The 17,716-nt window shown below is 46.4% G+C and overlaps 1 protein-coding gene across 4 annotated transcripts in view; it reads left to right on the forward strand.

The window, feature by feature from the left end:
- Positions 1 to 15,931, forward strand: part of LOC121544825 (protein FAM13B-like) — an 87,547-nt gene extending 71,616 nt beyond the window's left edge. For 3 of the 4 annotated variants that reach the window (XM_045226062.1, XM_045226060.1, XM_045226063.1), the window contains 8 exons: positions 4,435 to 4,645; positions 4,890 to 5,031; positions 6,755 to 6,836; positions 7,243 to 7,395; positions 8,378 to 8,589; positions 8,753 to 9,279; positions 11,560 to 11,661; positions 12,810 to 15,931. In XM_045226062.1, the coding sequence (XP_045081997.1) occupies positions 4,435 to 4,645; positions 4,890 to 5,031; positions 6,755 to 6,836; positions 7,243 to 7,395; positions 8,378 to 8,589; positions 8,753 to 9,279; positions 11,560 to 11,661; positions 12,810 to 12,933 (1,553 nt within the window). In that variant the 3' untranslated portion in view covers positions 12,934 to 15,931. The remainder of the gene's footprint in view (positions 1 to 4,434; positions 4,646 to 4,889; positions 5,032 to 6,754; positions 6,837 to 7,242; positions 7,396 to 8,377; positions 8,590 to 8,752; positions 9,280 to 11,559; positions 11,662 to 12,809) is intronic. The other variant, XM_045226066.1, reaches the window with a different exon arrangement.
- Positions 15,932 to 17,716: the final 1,785 nt, after the last annotated feature.

Consider the following 17,716-nt stretch of genomic DNA (forward strand, 5'->3'; position numbering starts at 1 on the left):
TTGAACTCGTTACCTGTATAAAAGACACCTGTCCACACACTCAATCAAACAGACTCCAACCTCTCCACAATGGCCAAGACCAGAGAGCTGTGTAAGGACATCAGGGATAAAATTGTAGACCTGCACAAGGCTGGGATGGGCTACAGGACAATAGGCAAGCAGCTTGGTGAGAAGGCAACAACTGTTGGCGCAATTATTAGAAAATGGAAGAAGTTCAAGATGACGGTCAATCACCCTCGGTCTGGGGCTCCATGCAAGATCTCACCTCGTGGGGCATCAATGATCATGAGGAAGGTGAGGATCAGCCCAGAACTACACGGCAGGACCTGGTCAATGACCTGAAGAGAGCTGGGACCACAGTCTCAAAGAAAACCATTAGTAACACACTACGCCGTCATGGATTAAAATCCTGCAGCGCATGCAAGGTCCCCCTGCTCAAGCCAGCGCATGTCCAGGCCTGTCTGAAGTTTGCCAATGACCATCTGGATGATCCAGAGGAGGAATGGGAGACGGTCATGTGGTCTGATGACACAAAAATAGAGCTTTTTGGTCTAAACTCCACTCGCCGTGTTTGGAGAAAGAAGAAGGATAAGTACAACCCCAAGAACACCATCCCAACCGTGAAGCATGATTGGAAACATCATTCTTTGGGGATGCTTTTCTGCAAAGGGGACAGGACGACTGCACCGTATTGAGGGGAGGATGGATGGGGCCATGTATCGCGAGATCTTGGCCAACAACCTCCTTCCCTCAGTAAGAGCATTGAAGATGGGTCGTGGCTGGGTCTTCCAGCATGACAACGACCCAAAACACACAGCCAGGGCAACTAAGGAGTGGCTCCGTAAGAAGCATCTCAAGGTCCTGGAGTGGCCTAGCCAGTCTCCAGACCTGAACCCAATAGAAAATCTTTGGAGGGGAGCTGAAAGTCCGTATTGCCCAGCGACAGCGCCCGAAACCTGAAGGATCTGGAGAAGGTCTGTATGGAGGAGTGGGCCAAAATCCCTGCTGCAGTGTGTGCAAACCTGGTCAAGACCTACAGGAAACGTATGATCTCTGTAATTGCAAACAAAGATTTCTGTACCAAATATTAAGTTCTGCTTTTCTGATGTATCAAATACTTATGTCATGCAATAAAATGCAAATGAATTACTTAAAAATCATACAATGTGATTTTCTGGATTTTTGTTTTAGATTCCGTCTCTCACAGTTGAAGTGTACCTATGATAAAAATTACAAACCGCTACATGCTTTGTAAGTAGGAAAACCTGCAAAATCGACAGTGTATCAAATACTTGTTCTCCCCACTGTAGGTAGCACACATGAGGACATTTTTCTATGTTGAGATCATTTCCTTATTAATTTCTAGCCAGATGTAAAATTTTCCTGTTTTGACTAATTTAATAGAGTGGGTTAGGTCAGCTCTATACCAAATTAGCATACCCCCTGAGTCTCTTCCCTGTTTCACACCTGGTAGTTTGGTGGATGGGACTACCAGCTCTCTGTAACCTAGAGGGCAACCAGTGGGTCCGTCTCCTCTATACCATGTTTCTTGTAGGATGACAATGTCTGTATTTCCAATTTCTTTGATGAAGTCTGGGTTTCTGCTCTTTAGGCCAAAGGCAGATGACCTCAGACCTTGTATATTCCAGGATGAGATAGTAAAAGCTTTGTGTTCCATAGTGTCTAGTGTTGTTTTCGTGTGGTTTAGGCCCGGACCATTACAGTAGGTGTGAGCGAAGCATGTTGACCATCTGATACATACCTCTTAGGTCGCAGGATGGGGCTTGGGGGGGTGCATTAGTGGGGGTTGGGCCTGTTGCTCTGCTCACGGCCTGGGCATATGTGCAGCTGTCATGTTGAGGTCCTTGCTGCAGGGGCGGGGGGCATGGGGGGGTGCAGAAGGGGCATAGGTCTGATCTGGGGGGACCAAAATAGGGTGTGGCCAGGGTTTGTTTGGGGTGGTCTCTGCTGGTTGGGGTGTGGCTGGTGAAGCTGTGGTCTGGGTATAGGTCCTCTTGTCGTGGGTTCTCTCGGGAGGGGGTCTTGCGAGTCTGGGAGGGTGTCTCGCTTGTCTGGGCGGAGTGTCCGTTGCTCTGTTGCTGCTGTGTGAGGTGCTGGGGCTGCGGTTGAGGGTGACGTCCTTCAGGGTCCTGGCAAAAGTTTGGATTGCTGCCTTGTAGAGGTGGACCTGGTCGTAAAGGCTGTTCAAGTCCAGGGTGGAGTGGTGGGCCAGGTAGACATTAGGTTTTGAGGCATAGTCCTGGGAAATGCTTGCGTTCACCCGTTGTATGGTGGCAAGGTGAATGTATTTTCGTGGTAGCAGGGTGGAGATAACCACTTGTGCGTTGGGAAAAGTGGAAGAAGCTTTTTCAATCACTCCCTTGAGTGCTGTGGCCACCTTTTCCTGCTGGGCCCTCAGGTCGTTGGTGCCAGTGTGAATTATGATGTGGCTGGGGGACCCTAGTCTGGCCTCTGACAGCAGCTCCAGGGCATGCCTAGTGTTTGGGTGCCAGAGTTTAGCCACTTTGTGTTTGGGAAAAAGTTTATTCTCTTGAATGTATTTGCTATTTGAGTCAATGAGGAGCACAATTTCTGGCTTTTGTGTGTCCTCAGTGGATGTGTGGGGGTTGTCAGGAGGGCTATCGGGGGAGCTGACAGGGGGGCTGTTGGGTTGGTGGGTCCTGTGTTTACATTTACATTTTAATCATTTAGCAGAGTTGTCTGTCCCATTGAGGTTGTGGTCCGGGTCTGAGGTGGGCTGTTCTGCTGGCTTCTCTGGGGGAGTGTCCTGCGCTCTGTCACACCTCAGCTTTCTCACCTCCTCCTTCACTGCTGTTAGCTGTGCCATGTGTTTCTCTCCCTCCTCCTTCACTGCTGTTAGCTGTGCCATGTGTTCCTCTCCCTCCTCCTTCACTGCTGTTAGCTATGCCATGTGTTTCTCTCCCTCCTCCTTCACTGCTGTTAGCTGTGCATTTAGCTGTCTCTTCTGGGCGACTGTACATACAGTGCATTCGGAAAGTATTCAGACCCCTTGACTTTTTCCACATTTTGTTACGTTACAGCCTTATTCTTAAATTGATTACATTGTTTTTTTCCCCCTCAACAATCTACACACAATACCCCATAATGACAAAGCACAAACAGGTTTTTAGAAATGTTTGCAAATGTATTAAAAATAAAAAACTGAAATATCACATTTACATTCAGTACCAGTCAAAAGGGTTCAAGGGTTTTTCTTTATTTTTTACAATTTTTTACATTGTAGAATAGTAGTGAAGACATCAAAAATATGAAATAACAAATATGGAATCATGTAGTAACCAAGAAAGTGTTTTATATTTTGAGATTCTTCAAGTAGCCACCCTTTGCCTTGATGACAGCTTTGCACACTCAAGGCATTCTCTCTACCAGCTTCACCTGGAATGCTTTTCCAACAGTCTTGAAGGAGTTCCCACATATGCTGAGCACTTGTTGGCTGCTTTTCCTTCACTCTGCGGTGGTCACACCAGATACTGACTGGTTTTCTGATCCACGCCCATACCTTTTTTTTAAGGTATCTGTGATCAACAGATGCATATCTGCTTTCCCATTCATGTGAAGTCCATAGATTAGGGCCTAATGCATTTATTTAAATTGACTGATTTCCTTATATGAACTGTAACTCAGTTGCGTTTATATTTTTGTTCAGTATTTATTTCAGGCCACAAGAAGTGAAATTGAGCAAACAATACCAAGATGGAAAAATCAACTGAGAGGTCTAAAGAAAGTTGAGGCTACAGCTGAGGAAAGAACCATGTGTAGACTAGTTGGCCTAGGCCTATTTCCATATTATTCTAGCAATGTGCAACCTACCTTCAACACATAGTAGCCTAGGCTAATAAGCGAGGAAGATGAGGCAAAAATGGCAATCTGCAGCCCATGATGATTTACAACCCATCACAAGACGCACAGCCAGCGAGGCTCGTTGACTGTGTCACTCGCTCCATCTGCGAGCTTCGGCACACACAGACATGCCCAAACATCCGAGACTACTACACATGTCTTTAGTGCCACAGCTCTACCAGAGAGGAATAGGCTCCAAATATATTTAGTCAATAGTTCAGATGGCCCTTCGCCCTTCAGCAACCAAAGGAAAGGAGGGGTGCTCAACAACAATGACAGAAATCATGAAAATGGCTTACCAAGAAAAACTTCCTAAAGGACTAATTCGAGGCAGAAAGGAGTTGGAGCACTCAACAAAAATGGCAGTGATTTATTTTAGCTCACTTTAATACATTGTACAGGAGGAGAACAGGATGTGTCTGTGTGTTGGTGTCCTGTCTCTTTTTTAGATCCTGGAACTGCAATGCTGTAGATGATAATATTATACTCCAACTATAATGACCCATGTTACACACTGAGACTCATCTGTGCGTTTCTTTGTGTCCCACCCAGACCCCGTGCCAGCCTTCAAGTCGTGGCAGGATGAGAGTGACTCTGGTGAGGCCCAGCTGTCCCCCCTGGCCGGGCGCATGGTGCCCCTGCCCCACGAGGAGGACTCCCATCCCCTCATGGCCCGCTGCTTCATGGACTTTGGCCACAGCCAACGCTTCCTGCAGCACCCTGACGCAACCTCGCCCACTAAAGCCCACCAGTCCCTGGGGAGGTGAGAACACACTCTGACTCACTCATCAGGAATGGTTATTTATATAGACATGATGGGCGACATTGATGTTTTCCTGTTTAGTTATTCTGTTTAGTTATTCTATCTTATAAACAGTGTTTATTAGCTAGGATTTTGCATTGAGGCTTCAGGTGCAGGGTCACCACCTCTCTCTCGCTCTCGCTTTCTCTGTCTCTCTCTCTCTCTCTTTCTCTCTCTCTCTCTCTCTCTCACCTGTCTCATCTAGGCCTCACCGTGCCTCCTTCACTTCCAAAGAGAGCGCTGTGAGGAACGACCCTGTCTCCCACCAGCTCACCAAAAAGCTACAGAACCTCAAGAAGAAGATCAAACAATTTGAGGAACAGTTTGAGAAAGAGAGGAACTACAAGGTTAGATACAGTGCATTCGGAAAGGATTCAGACCCCTTGACTTCTTCCACGTTTTGTTATGTTACAGCCTTATTCTAAAATGGATTATATTGTTTTTATCCCTCATCAATCTACACACAATACCCCATCATGAGAAAGCAAAAACATGTATTTAGAAATGTGTGCAAATGTATAAATAAAATAACAACTGAAATATCACATTTACATACTGTGCATTCGGAAAGTATTCAGATCTCTCGACTTTTTCCACATTTTGTTACGTTACAGCCTTATTCTAAAATTGATTAAATTGTTTTTTTCCCTGATCAATCTACACACATTACCCCATAATGACAAAGCAAAAACTGTTTTTTAGACATATTTGCAAATGTATTAAAAATAAAAACCGGAAATATCACGTAAGTATTCAGACCCTTTACTCAATACTTTGTTGAAGCACCTTTGGCAGCGATTACAGCTGTCTTCTTGGGTATTATTATTATTATTATTTTTGTCATTTAACAGACGCTCTTATCCAGAGCGACTTACAGTTAGTGAGTGCATACATTATTTTTATTTTTCATACTGGCCCCCCGTGGGAATCGAACCCACAACCCTGGCGTTGCAAACGCCATGCTCTACCAACTGAGCTACATCCCTGCCGGCCATTCCCTCCCCTACTCTGGACGACGCTGGGCCAATTGTGCGCCGCCCCATGGGTCTCCCGGTCGTATGACGCTACAAGCTTGGCACACCTGTATTTCGGGAGTTTCTCCCATTCTTCTCTGCAGATCCTCTCAAGCTCTGTCAGGTTGGATGGGAAGCGTCGCTGCACAGCTATTTTCAGGTCTCTCCAGAGATGTTCGATCGGGTTCAAGTCCGGGCTCTGGCTGGGTCACTCAAGGACATTCAGAGACTTGTCCCAAAGCCACTCCTGCGTTGTCTTGGCTGTGTGCTTAGGGTTGTTGTCCTGTTGGAAGGTGAACCTTCGCCCCAGTCTGAGGTCCTGAGCGCACTGAAGCAGGTTTTCATCAAGGATCTCTCTATACTTCGCTCTGTTCATCTTTCCCTCGATCCTGACTAGTCCCCGCCGCTGAAAAACCTCCCCACAGCATGATGCTGCCACCAACATGCTTCACCGTAGGGATGGTGCCAGGTTTCCTCCAGACGTGACGCTTGGCATTCAGGCCAAAGAGTTCAATCTTTTTTGGTACCCTTCCCCAGATCTGTGCCTCGACACAATCCTGTCTCGGAGCTCTACGGACTATTCCTTCGACCTCATGGCTTGGTTTTTGCTCTGACATGCACTGTCAACTGTGGGACCTTATATAGACAATCAATTGAATTTACAGCAGATGGACTCCAATCAAGTTGTAGAAACATCTGAAGGATGATCATTGGAAACAGGATGCACCTGAGCTCAATTTCGAGTCTCATAGCAAAGGGTCTGAATAGTTATGTATTTTCTATACATTTGCAAAAACATCTAAAAACCTGTTTTCGCTTTGTCATTATGGGGTATTGTGTGTAGATTGATGAGAAAAAAAATTACAAGAATGTAATCAATTTTAGAATAAGGCTGTAACGTAACAGAATTTGGAAAAAGTTGAGGGGACTGAATACTTTCTGAATGCACTGTAGATACTGCAATTTGAGGAACAAGTTAGTTCTTAGAATAAATGCACAGGATGTCATCAGCTGGGAGGATGCCATTCATCATCAGTATTCACTGTCCTCTCCCCAGCCGTCTCATGGTGATAGTGCAGCTAACCCAAAGGTCCTCAAGTGGATGACCGACCTCACCAAAATCCGCAAACAGTTAAAAGGTAAGAGGAGTCTCTAAGTCTGCATGGTTGTGTTGGGGGGAGTGGGAGGGTGCTTGGTTCCATGCCAGGGGTGGGGTGGGTTGGGCTCGACTGGGCGGATAAACTTTTGTGTGCCATCCTGTTCCTCCCCTTGGCAGCCTGGTCCTGCCCTGACCCGCCTGCCTGACTGCCCAGGCCAGTGGGGGCAGAGCTGGGTCAGTCTCTCATCAATGCATGGGTATTACAGTACACACCAACTGTGGCTCTAACATAATGGCCTTCCCTCTCTGTGTTGGTCCATTGTGTAAGTCCCCCCCATCCATCTATATTCATTCCATTTGAACGCCCCCCCAATCGGGAGATGCAAAGCCGAATAAGTTTCTCTCTCTTCTTTAAAATTCTAAAACCGGACATCCCCCATCTGCAGGAAGACAGCATCTCTTTCCCAAAGGGTCCTTGAGGCACCAGGCGGTGCTTCAGTCATACAGACGCCACCACCCCTCCACCTCCTCCGCCCCGAACACACCCCATTTTACACTTGCACGCCCCCTCACTGCCTCTAAACAGACACCCTACCTATGTAAGTACACTAACAGCAGTAAGTAGAAACCAAAAATACTTCCAACTGAAGGTAGACTCTCTGTTCTTTCTCTTCTCTCTCTCGCTTCTCTTCTCTCGCTCTCTTCTCTCTCTCTTCTCTCTCTCTCTCTCTCGCTTCTCTTCTCTCTCTCTCTCTCTCTCGCTTCTCTTCTCTCTCTCTCTGCTTCTCTTCTCTCTCTCTCTCTCTCTCTCGCTTCTCTTCTCTCTCTCTCTCTCTCTCTCTCTCTCTCTCTCTCTCCGCTTCTCTTCTCTCTCTCTCTCTCTCTCTCTCTCTCTCTCTCTCTCTCTCTCTCTCTCTCGCTCTCTTCTCTCTCTCTCTCTCTCTCTCTCTCTCTCTCTCTTCTCTCTCTCGCTCTCTTCTCTCTCTCTCTTCTCTCGCTTCTCTTCTCTCTCTCTCTCGCTTCTCTTCTTTCTCTCTCTCTCTCTCTCAATTCAATTCAATTCAATTCAAAGGGCTTTATTGGCATGGGAAACATATGTTTAAATTGCCAAAGCAAGTGAAGTAGACAATAAACCCAAGTGACGAGCTCCACTGGTAACACAGAAGCACATCCCACAGTGTCTGGGGTTTGGCAGTATGTCATGTACTGTGTAGTGGTGTAAACAGGGTGGGAGTTTCTTTAGCCACAGTGTGGAAGCTGGATTCCAACAGTGTTATTACTTTGAATGGACATGGTCCTTGAGAACATGCCTTTTAGAACATTGCAAAATTAATTTTGTATGCTCTTGTGGCTTCAGACAGACAGACAGACCTGTAGCAGTGGCTAGTCTGGTGTGTTTGTGTCTGTGGGCATATGGTTGTTTGTCAGGGCTATCCCCTTTCTCTGTCTCTGGCAGACAGACAGAAGGACTCATGGTAGCTGCAATAACAGCCCATCAAGCTCCTGCATGTCCCCTGTTAATATGTTAATTAACCCCTCTGTTCCTCAGTTACCCTCATGTCTCTTCTCTCTCCCTCTCAGATGCCAAACACAAGGAGGCTGAGCTGACCCCTCAGACGCGGCCACGCAGCAACACCTTGCCCAAGAGCTTTGGTTCCACCCTGGACCAGGCAGGCCACGATGTTGGTGGAGAGGCCAAGGGCCACCGACCCACCAGAGAGGACACCCTGAACCTCATCCAGCGCCGTGTCAAGGGCAAGAGAGAGGAGGACGGCTGGCCAGAGGACACCAAGGTGAGACGGGGGGCAAAATACACTGTCTTAGAGAGGCCATACAGACACAATACACACCTAGCTACAACCAGATAGTGAACTGAGTTCTGTCCTGAAACTTAAGGATCCCTGTGATAGCTGGATAGCCATAAGAGCCAATGTATGGTTATTTCTCTCCCTGTAGAAAATGACCAAGGAGCAGCTGTCGTGTGAGAAGACGGTCCTACAGAAGAACCTACTGCACTACGAGGGACTGCATGGTCGACCTGTGACCAGAGAGGAGAGGCTAGTGGTCAAACCGCTGTACGACCGCTACCGCCTGGTCAAGCAGATGCTCACCCGCGCCAGCATCACCCCGATCATCGCTTCCCCCTCCAGCAAGCGACGCAACCAGACCCTGCAGCCCATCATCGAGGGAGAGACGGCCCACTTCTGTGACGAGATCAAGGAGGAGGAGGAGGGTGAGGTGGAGGAAGAAGAGGCTACAGCCGAGGAGGCGGAGGTGGAGGAAGAGGAGGCCACAGCCGAGGAGGAGAGCAGCGTGGAGGTCCAGAGCTTGGGGTCAGAGGTGATCATGGCTCTAGACCCAGTGTTCCAGCCCAAGATCAGCTCCCAGAGAGACAGAGACAGCCTGCTCAGGCCCAAGATGGAGGAAACCTCCGGGAAACTGGCCCTGGACCTGCGCCTGTCCAGCTCCAACGCTTCGTCAATGTGAGCATACACACCTACACACACACACACACACACACAACCGTCACCTCTGAATGCCACTACACTCAATTCACAACAGCCTCCTCATTCCTCAATAATCTGACACAGTCACCAGTGTAACTCTGCCATGTAGTTTACTACACATCCAAACCTAAACATTCGGCTGTGGAGGTTAAATGGGCTCTGGCTGTCATATGACGTCTATTTAAAGCACCTGGAACAGGGTTGATGGCTATTAGAGGGGCTGGTCTGAGGAGTTTAAGATGGATAAGGCAGTAATCTGGCTAGGGGAGTGAGGGAGCACATAGCCCCGGGTAAGCAGAGAGAGATGCCAGGCCAGGCCAGCTTTAAGCCCAGGCAGCAGAGAGAGATGCCAGGCCAGGCCAGCTTTAAGCCCAGGCAGCAGAGAGAGATGCCAGGCCAGGCCAGCTTTAAGCCCAGGCAGCAGAGAGAGATGCCAGGCCAGCTTTAAGCCCAGGCAGCAGAGAGAGATGCCAGGCCAGGCCAGCTTGAAGCCCAGGCAGCAGAGAGAGATGCCAGGCCAGGCCAGCTTTAAGCCTGCTGCCACGCCAGCTTTAATCCCAGGCAGCAGAGAGGGCTGCCACGCCAGCTTTAAATCCAGGTAGCAGAGAGGGCAGCCAAGCCAGGCCAGCTTGAAGCCCAGGCAGCAGAGAGGGCTGCCAGGCCAGCTTTAAGCCCAGGCAGCAGAGAGGGCTGCCAGGCCAGCTTTAAGCCCAGGCAGCAGAGAGGGCTGCCAGGCCAGGCCAGCTTTAAGCCCAGGCAGCAGAGAGGGCGGCCAGGCCAGGCCAGCTTTAAGCCCAGGCAGCAGGGCTGGTTCAGGTGCTGTGACCCTAGGCAAAGATTATCTATTATATTGACAAGATAGCAGAGTGACCGCTCTAATGGAAATACATGTCCTCAATAATTGAAGGCAGGCTAGCCAATAAGTGGGCAGATACGCATGTGAACAACAGGCACAACTAAGTCGTTTTTCTCAAAGTTGCCGGAATGCCACATGCATCCACTTATATCAGTACATTTGTAACAGCCTAACCCCCCCAACTCAACTCTGGACCTAGAAGCCAGTTCCACGCCATTTCTAATCAGGGACTGATTTAGACAGGTACAATTAATGATCAGGTAGAACAGAAAACCAGCAGGCTCCGGACCTAGTAGGGTATGAGTTGAGTAACCCTGGCCCTGAACATTACGAAACTTCTATTCTATCAAATAATTTGACACTCTCATAGACCTCCATACAAAAAAAGGGCTTATCTCACGTGGACAGATTTTCGGCATAGTAAATCGTTTCGCTTCGCCTCTTCCTCTCTGCCCTAGGTCTTGACCTGACCTAACCTACCCTAACCTAACCTGACCTCTATAATCTGGTCACTACCTGACCTAAACCGACCTCTATAATCTGGTCACTGACCTGACCTAACCTGACCTCTGTAATCTGGTCACTACCTAACCTAACCTGACCTCTGTAATCTGGTCACTACCTGACCTAACCTGACCTCTGTAATCTGGTTACTACCTAACCTAACCTGACATCTGTAATCTGGTCACTACCTGATTTAACCTAACCTGACCTCTATAATCTGGTCACTACCTGATTTAACCTAACCTGACCTCTATAATCTGGTCACTACCTGACCTAACCTGACCTCTATAATCTGGTCACTACCTGACCTCTGTAATCTGGTCACTACCTAACCTAACCTGACCTCTGTAATCTGGTCACTACCTGACCTAACCTGACCTCTGTAATCTGGTTACTATCTGACCTAACCTAACCTGACCTCTGTAATCTGGTCACTACCTGATTTAACCTAACCTGACCTCTGTAATCTGGTCACTACCTGACCTAACCTAACCTGACCTCTGTAATCTGGTCACTACCTTATTTAACCTAACCTGACCTCTGTAATCTGGTCACTACCTGACCTAACCTAACCTGACCTCTGTAATCTGGTCACTATCTAACCTGACCTATGTAATCTAGTCACTACCTAACCTGACCTCTGTAATCTGGTCACTACCTGACCTGTTTGCCAGGGCAACAGCACGGTCACTTCCTGCTTCTAAACACACTCTGACGTCCTGTTTTAATCTCAGATGAGACCCATTAAGATATATATATATATATATATATATATATACATACATGCATACTGTATATACACACACACACACACACTGTGTTCTACATTTAATTCCATGATGAAACCCCTGGTTGAGATTGTCATGATGACCCCTCCTGTATGTCTCCCTGTACAGGCCTGAGCTCCTGGAGCAGCTGTGGAAGACCCGGGCTGAGAAGAAGCAGCTAAGGAACACCATCCGCCAGTTTGAGGATGAGTTCTACCAGCAAAACGGCAGGTCGGTATGGTCACACACACCTGCATACAGTGCATTCTGAAAGTATTCAGACCCCTTGACTTTTTCTACATTTTGTTAGGTTACAGCCTTATTTTAAAATTGATTAAATTATTTTTTTTCCTCATCAATCTACACACAATACCCCATAAAGACACAGCGAAAACAGGTTTTTAGAAATGTTTGCAAATGTATTACAAATAAAAACAGATACCTTATTTACATAAGTATTCAGACCCTTTGCTATGAACATTGAAGGTCCCCAAGAACACAGTGGCCTCCATCATTCTTAAATGGAGAAGTTTGGAACCACCAAGACTCTTCCTAGAGCTGGCCGCCCGGCCAAACTGAGCAATCGGGGAGAAGGGCCTTGGTCAGGGAGGTGACCAATAACTCAATGGTCACTCTGACAGAGCTCCAGAGTTCCTCTGTGGAGATGGGAGAACCTTCCAGAAGGACAACCATCTCTGCAGCACTCCACCAATCAGGCCTTTATGGTAGAGTGGCCAGACGGAAGCCACTCCTCAGAAAAAGGCACATGAGTTTGCCAAAAGGCACCTAAAGGACTCTCAGACCATGAGAAACAAGATTCTCTGGACTGATGAAACCAAGATTGAACTCTTTGTCCTGAATGCCAAGCGTCACATCTAGAGGAAACCTGGCACCATCCCTACGGTGAAGCATGGTGGTGGCAGCATCATGCTGTGGGGATGTTTTTCAGCGGCAGGGACCGGGAGACTAGTTAGGATCGTGGGAAATATGTACGGAGCAAAGTACAGAGAGATTCTTGATGAAAACCTGCTCCAGAGCGCTTAGGACCTCAGACTGGTGCTGTTTTTGCTTTGTCATTATGGGGTATTGTGTGTACATTGATGGAAAAAAAACTATTTAAATAAGGCTGTAATGTCACAAAATGTGAAAAAAGTCAAGGGGTCTGAATACTTTACGAATGCAATACAGTGATGCTGAAGCTTTAGAACCTGAGTCATCCCCCCACCATGACAGAGGAAGCGCTTGGGTTGTCTCAGACAGGAGCACTGTCTTATTTACAACAACAGTTTGTTTGTTTATGATTGTTCAGCCTTCCGACGCAGTAAACAACCGGCACATATCCAACTGGTGTCTCAGACCTTCTCTCTTTCCCTCTACAGGAACTTCCAGAAGGAGGACAGGCTCCACATGATGGACGAATACAAAGAGTATAAACGGATCAAAGCCAAGCTGCGCCTGCTGGAGGTGCTCATCAGCAAGCAGGACTCCTCTAAGTCTATCTAGAGAGAGAAGAGGGAGAGAGAGGCCACTCTGCTTCCCTCCACCTGACTGAAGGTCCCCCACCTCACCACGGGCTGACATGTCACCCCTACATGGCCCCTCCCTTATCAACCATCCCCCTACTTGCACCCCTGAGGGATGGCACAGCAGCCACCATATCTCACTACTGTCTCCCCAAAACCACCCATCTGATTCTGTCATCCCCAGCTAATGTTCAGTGTAGGGTCCTTACTAAGGACTCTGATGAAGAAGAGGCATCTTCATCCCACCAGTCAAGACTCTACACACCCTTTTGACTTCTTTCTGCCTGTTTCATTCAGAGGAATTCCCTCTTCCTCTTTAGAGTTTAGTTTTTTGTTTCAACTTAATTTCTGTCATTAAATTTTCATGTATGGTAGTTTCTCATACTGAGAATTCATGTTGGACAGGACAGGAGCTCGCGTTTTGTAGCGTGTTTTAGTCGCCTGGCCACAAAATGAACTCTCCCTCAGAGCAAGGACACTGGTCATCCTATTTCAGATATTGACTCACATGGATTCAGTTAACCAACTCCATCGTCATCCTTCAACACTATAATGTTTTTATGTCGTCTTGAGTGAGATTTGTTTGGAAAAAGTAATTAATTAATGTATGTGTCTCTTGTACATAAATATGTACACATAAATGTTTGTATGTTGCAGTATGTCTTTTTTCTTTAATGAAGAGTAATTATCTCAAGTTTAAAAAGTGAACCTACAGTTTACATATCTTATGCTATTCCAGTTGTTCTATTATTACACAATTGCCACTATGGAAACTGAGGGAGTTTTATCAGTTGAGACTGGTTGGCTTCTCTTTTCTGTTGTTTTTATATTTGGATCATCAGTCATCACTGAAAGGAGTTTGGCACACACCAGGTGGGCAGGACAGCCAGTTGGGTTCATCACTTAGCGTTGTTACCTTAACCGTCTCCATTTTCTGGCAATAAGGCTGGACGACTTTAGCATATAGATATGTACATTATTTTATTTTTTCTGTATGCGTTCAATTTCAGTTGCAGAGTGGATCTTTGTGTGAGGTGTCATATTGGGGTGGGGAGTTGGCTCTAATCTAAGGCTGTTCCAACTGCATCAGTATTATACTAAATACAGCATATGGCAGTGTTGGGGTGTGATGACGCTGGTTGGTGGAGTCTATGGGATATGTCCCATAGTGACCCAGAGTGTTTGGCCAGGCAATGTAGAGCCAGGTCATTGTCAGGTCCTGGGGAGTTGTCTGACCACTGACCACAGAGCTCTGAGAAGGCTTTACCACGGCAAAGCAGAACCAACAGCACCTCGAACCCTGACATCAACAAGTTGACCCTGTCCCTATAGATCCCAAAGTTCTTCTGGGCTTCATTTGAAAGGTCACATGCAACTATAACAGATTCAAAGTGATGCATGTTGGGAATGACACTGAGGTGTGTCTGGTCTTTTGGTGTCATGCCTCCTGCCTGCCACTCCGTAGATATTATCAACCCCAACCTTTGACCCCTAGCTAAACTAGCAGTCAGCCCCGGGGCAGCCTCACATCACTATCCTTCAGAAGCTCTCTGGACTTGACAAGACCAAGCAGGAACGTTGTCTGTTCAAATGACTAGTTCTAGTCCTGGCAATAAAATACACAAACCATTTAAGATCTGTTGTAGACTAGATGCCTACACACTCATTAGGGCGGGGTGGGGAATGACTGCTGTATGCTAGTTGTCCAGGAATGGTTTGGAATGGAAGTCATCCCCAGTGGCACTGACTGTGAAGATCTGCATCTGTTTCAGGAGGTGGAATAATGGAAGACATTGTCAGTCAGACCAACACACCCAGAATCGAGGGAATCTAGTCTTGCCTGAAGGACGTTTGCGCTGAACCGAGTTTGGCCTTCGTCTCTTACTGGGACAAAACAAAGTAATGTAATCTTTGTTTGGGTTGGCAGGGTTTGGTATACTGGATGTATGGGTGAACAGTGTAGGGAGGTTCTAGAAGTTATTTGCACAGCATTCTGAGAATGCAGCCCTTGTTTTGTTTGTAGATTTGTTCCTTGTTTAGAAGCACAACTTATATCGAAGGATGAACGTCAGAATTTGTAATATTTTGAACAACACGTTTGGCCCCTGTTTCAATTTCTGTGATGTTCAAACCTGAGTGTGTTCTTTTTTTATTATCTTTATTTTGTATAATCTTTTTTGTAACCTCTCACTAATACTGCTATACAGTGTAGAGTCTATTGGCTAAGAATCTTCCGTTTTTTGTTTTGTATAAGCTAGTTTTTGTAAGTAGTTGGCTTGCATGGCAAAGATTTGTATTGTTTTTGTGCCATGAAGATCAAGCAATAAATTAGCATTGAGGCCTGTATCAATGGAATGTGGGGCCTTGTTAATCCTGTACGTGCATTTTCTGAGTATATGGCTGATTAATGTTTAATCTATTAATGGGACTAACTTGGTCTGCTGTTTTCTACCTTGCAGACCAACCCATGAAACTCTGTCACTTGACTAACTGCTGTGAGAGTTCCACTGCGACTCAGTTTTCTGTCTGCTAAACCAGCATTTTTATAATTTTTGTTGTCAGCATAATGTTGTTTGGGGCACTGCTTTAACCAAATGAGAAGAGATTATCAATGTGGTGACAATGATGGAGGCACATTTGGACCGAACATTCCGATTTATATTATTTAAAAAGGAAAGAAAAAGTGAAATTGGTCGATCGATTTGTTATTTCCATGTCGAATTCTCAAGGGCTTTTTCACTCGATTATTTTGCATTGTGCCTGCAGAGCCTGTTCATAGTCCCATGCAATCCCACGCATGTTTGTTTTTCTGGCCCAGGGGGCCGGTGGCAGGTTACATCAACTGACCAGCCGATCAGCGACTGGCTCCCAGAGCCTCTATCTATCTGTGGACCTGTGTTTTACATCTATACTGAACAAAAATGTAAATGCAACATGTAAAGTGTTGGTACCATGTTTCGTGAGCTAAAATAAAAGATCCCTGAAATGTTCCGTACGAACAAAAAGCGTATTTCTCTCAAATGTTGTGCATTTGTTTACATCCCTGTTAGTGAACATTTCTCCTTTGCCAAGATAAAATGTAGATAGTGGGTATGGGCTGGAAGTAGAGGCCTAGGTGTTGTTGTTCACTAGTTTACTACAAGTGGGGAAAGGGTGGCGGGGTTGGAAAGTAATAAAGGGGAATATATATATTTTATAAAAGGATATGTATGTACAGTGGGGAGAACAAGTATTTGATACACTGCCGATTTTGCAGGTTTTCCTACTTACAAAGCATGTAGAGGTCTGTAATTTTTATCATAGGTACACTTGTATGATTTTTAAGTAATTAATTTGCATTTTATTGCATGACATAAGTATTTGATACATCAGAAAAGCAGAACTTAATAATTGGTACAGAAACCTTTGTTTGCAATTACAGAGATCATACGTTTCCTGTAGTTCTTGACCAGGTTTGCACACACTGCAGCAGGGATTTTGGCCCACTCCTCCATACAGACGTTCTCCAGATCCTTCAGGTTTCGGGGCTGTCGCTGGGCAATACGGACTTCCAGCTCCCTCCAAAGATTTTCTATTGGGTTCAGGTCTGGAGACTGGCTAGGCCACTCCAGGACCTTGAGATGCTTCTTACGGAGCCACTCCTTAGTTGCCCTGGCTGTGTGTTTCGGGTCGTCGTCATGCTGAAAGACCCAGCCACGTTTCAATCAGCCCCAAAGCATGATGTTTCCACCCCCATGCTTCACAGTAGGTATGGTGTTATTTGGATGCAACTCAGCATTCTTTGTCCTCCAAACACGACGAGTTGAGTTTTTACTAAAAAGTTCTATTTTGGTTTCATCTGACCATATGACATTCTCCCAATCCTCTTCTGGATCATCCAAATGCACTCTAGCAAACTTCAGACGGGCCTGGACATGTACTTAAGCAGGGGGACACATCTGGCACTGCAGGATTTGAGTCCCTGGCGGCGTAGTGTGTTACTGATGGTAGGATTTGTTACTGCAGGTCTACAATTTTGTTTCTGGTGTCCTTTGACAGCTCTTTGGTCTTGGCCATAGTGGAGTTTGGAGTGTGACTGTTTGAGGTTGTGGACAGGTGTCTTTTATACTGATAACAAGTTCAAACAGGTGCCATTAATACAGGTAACGAGTGGAGGACAGAGGAGCCTCTTAAAGAAGAAGTTACAGGTCTGTGAGAGACACCTGTCCACAACCTCAAACAGTCACACTCCAAACTCCACTATGGCCAAGACCAAAGAGCTGTCAAAGGACACCAGAAACAAAATTGTAGACCTGCACCAGGCTGGGAAGACTGAATCTGCAATAGGTAAGCAGCTTGGTTTGAAGAAATCAACTGTGGGAGCAATTATTAGGAAATGGAAGACATACAAGACCACTGATAATCTCCCTCGATCTGGGGCTCCACGCAAGATCTCACCCCGTGGGGTCAAAATGATCACAAGTACGGTGAGCAAAAATCCCAGAACCACACGGGGGACCTAGTGAATGACCTGCAGAGAGCTGGGACCAAAAGTAACAAATCCTACCATCAGTAACACACTACGCCGCCAGGGACTCAAATCCTGCAGTGCCAGACGTGTCCCCCTGCTTAAGCCAGTACATGTCCAGGCCCGTCTGAAGTTTGCTAGAGTGCATTTGGATGATCCAGAAGAGGATTGGGAGAATGTCATATGGTCAGATGAAACCAAAATAGAACTTTTTTGGTAAAAACTCAACTCGTCGTGTTTGGAGGACAAAGAATGC

Source organism: Coregonus clupeaformis, chromosome 2 (assembly GCF_020615455.1).
Source record: "Coregonus clupeaformis isolate EN_2021a chromosome 2, ASM2061545v1, whole genome shotgun sequence".
NCBI classification, from domain to species: Eukaryota; Metazoa; Chordata; class Actinopteri; order Salmoniformes; family Salmonidae; genus Coregonus; species Coregonus clupeaformis.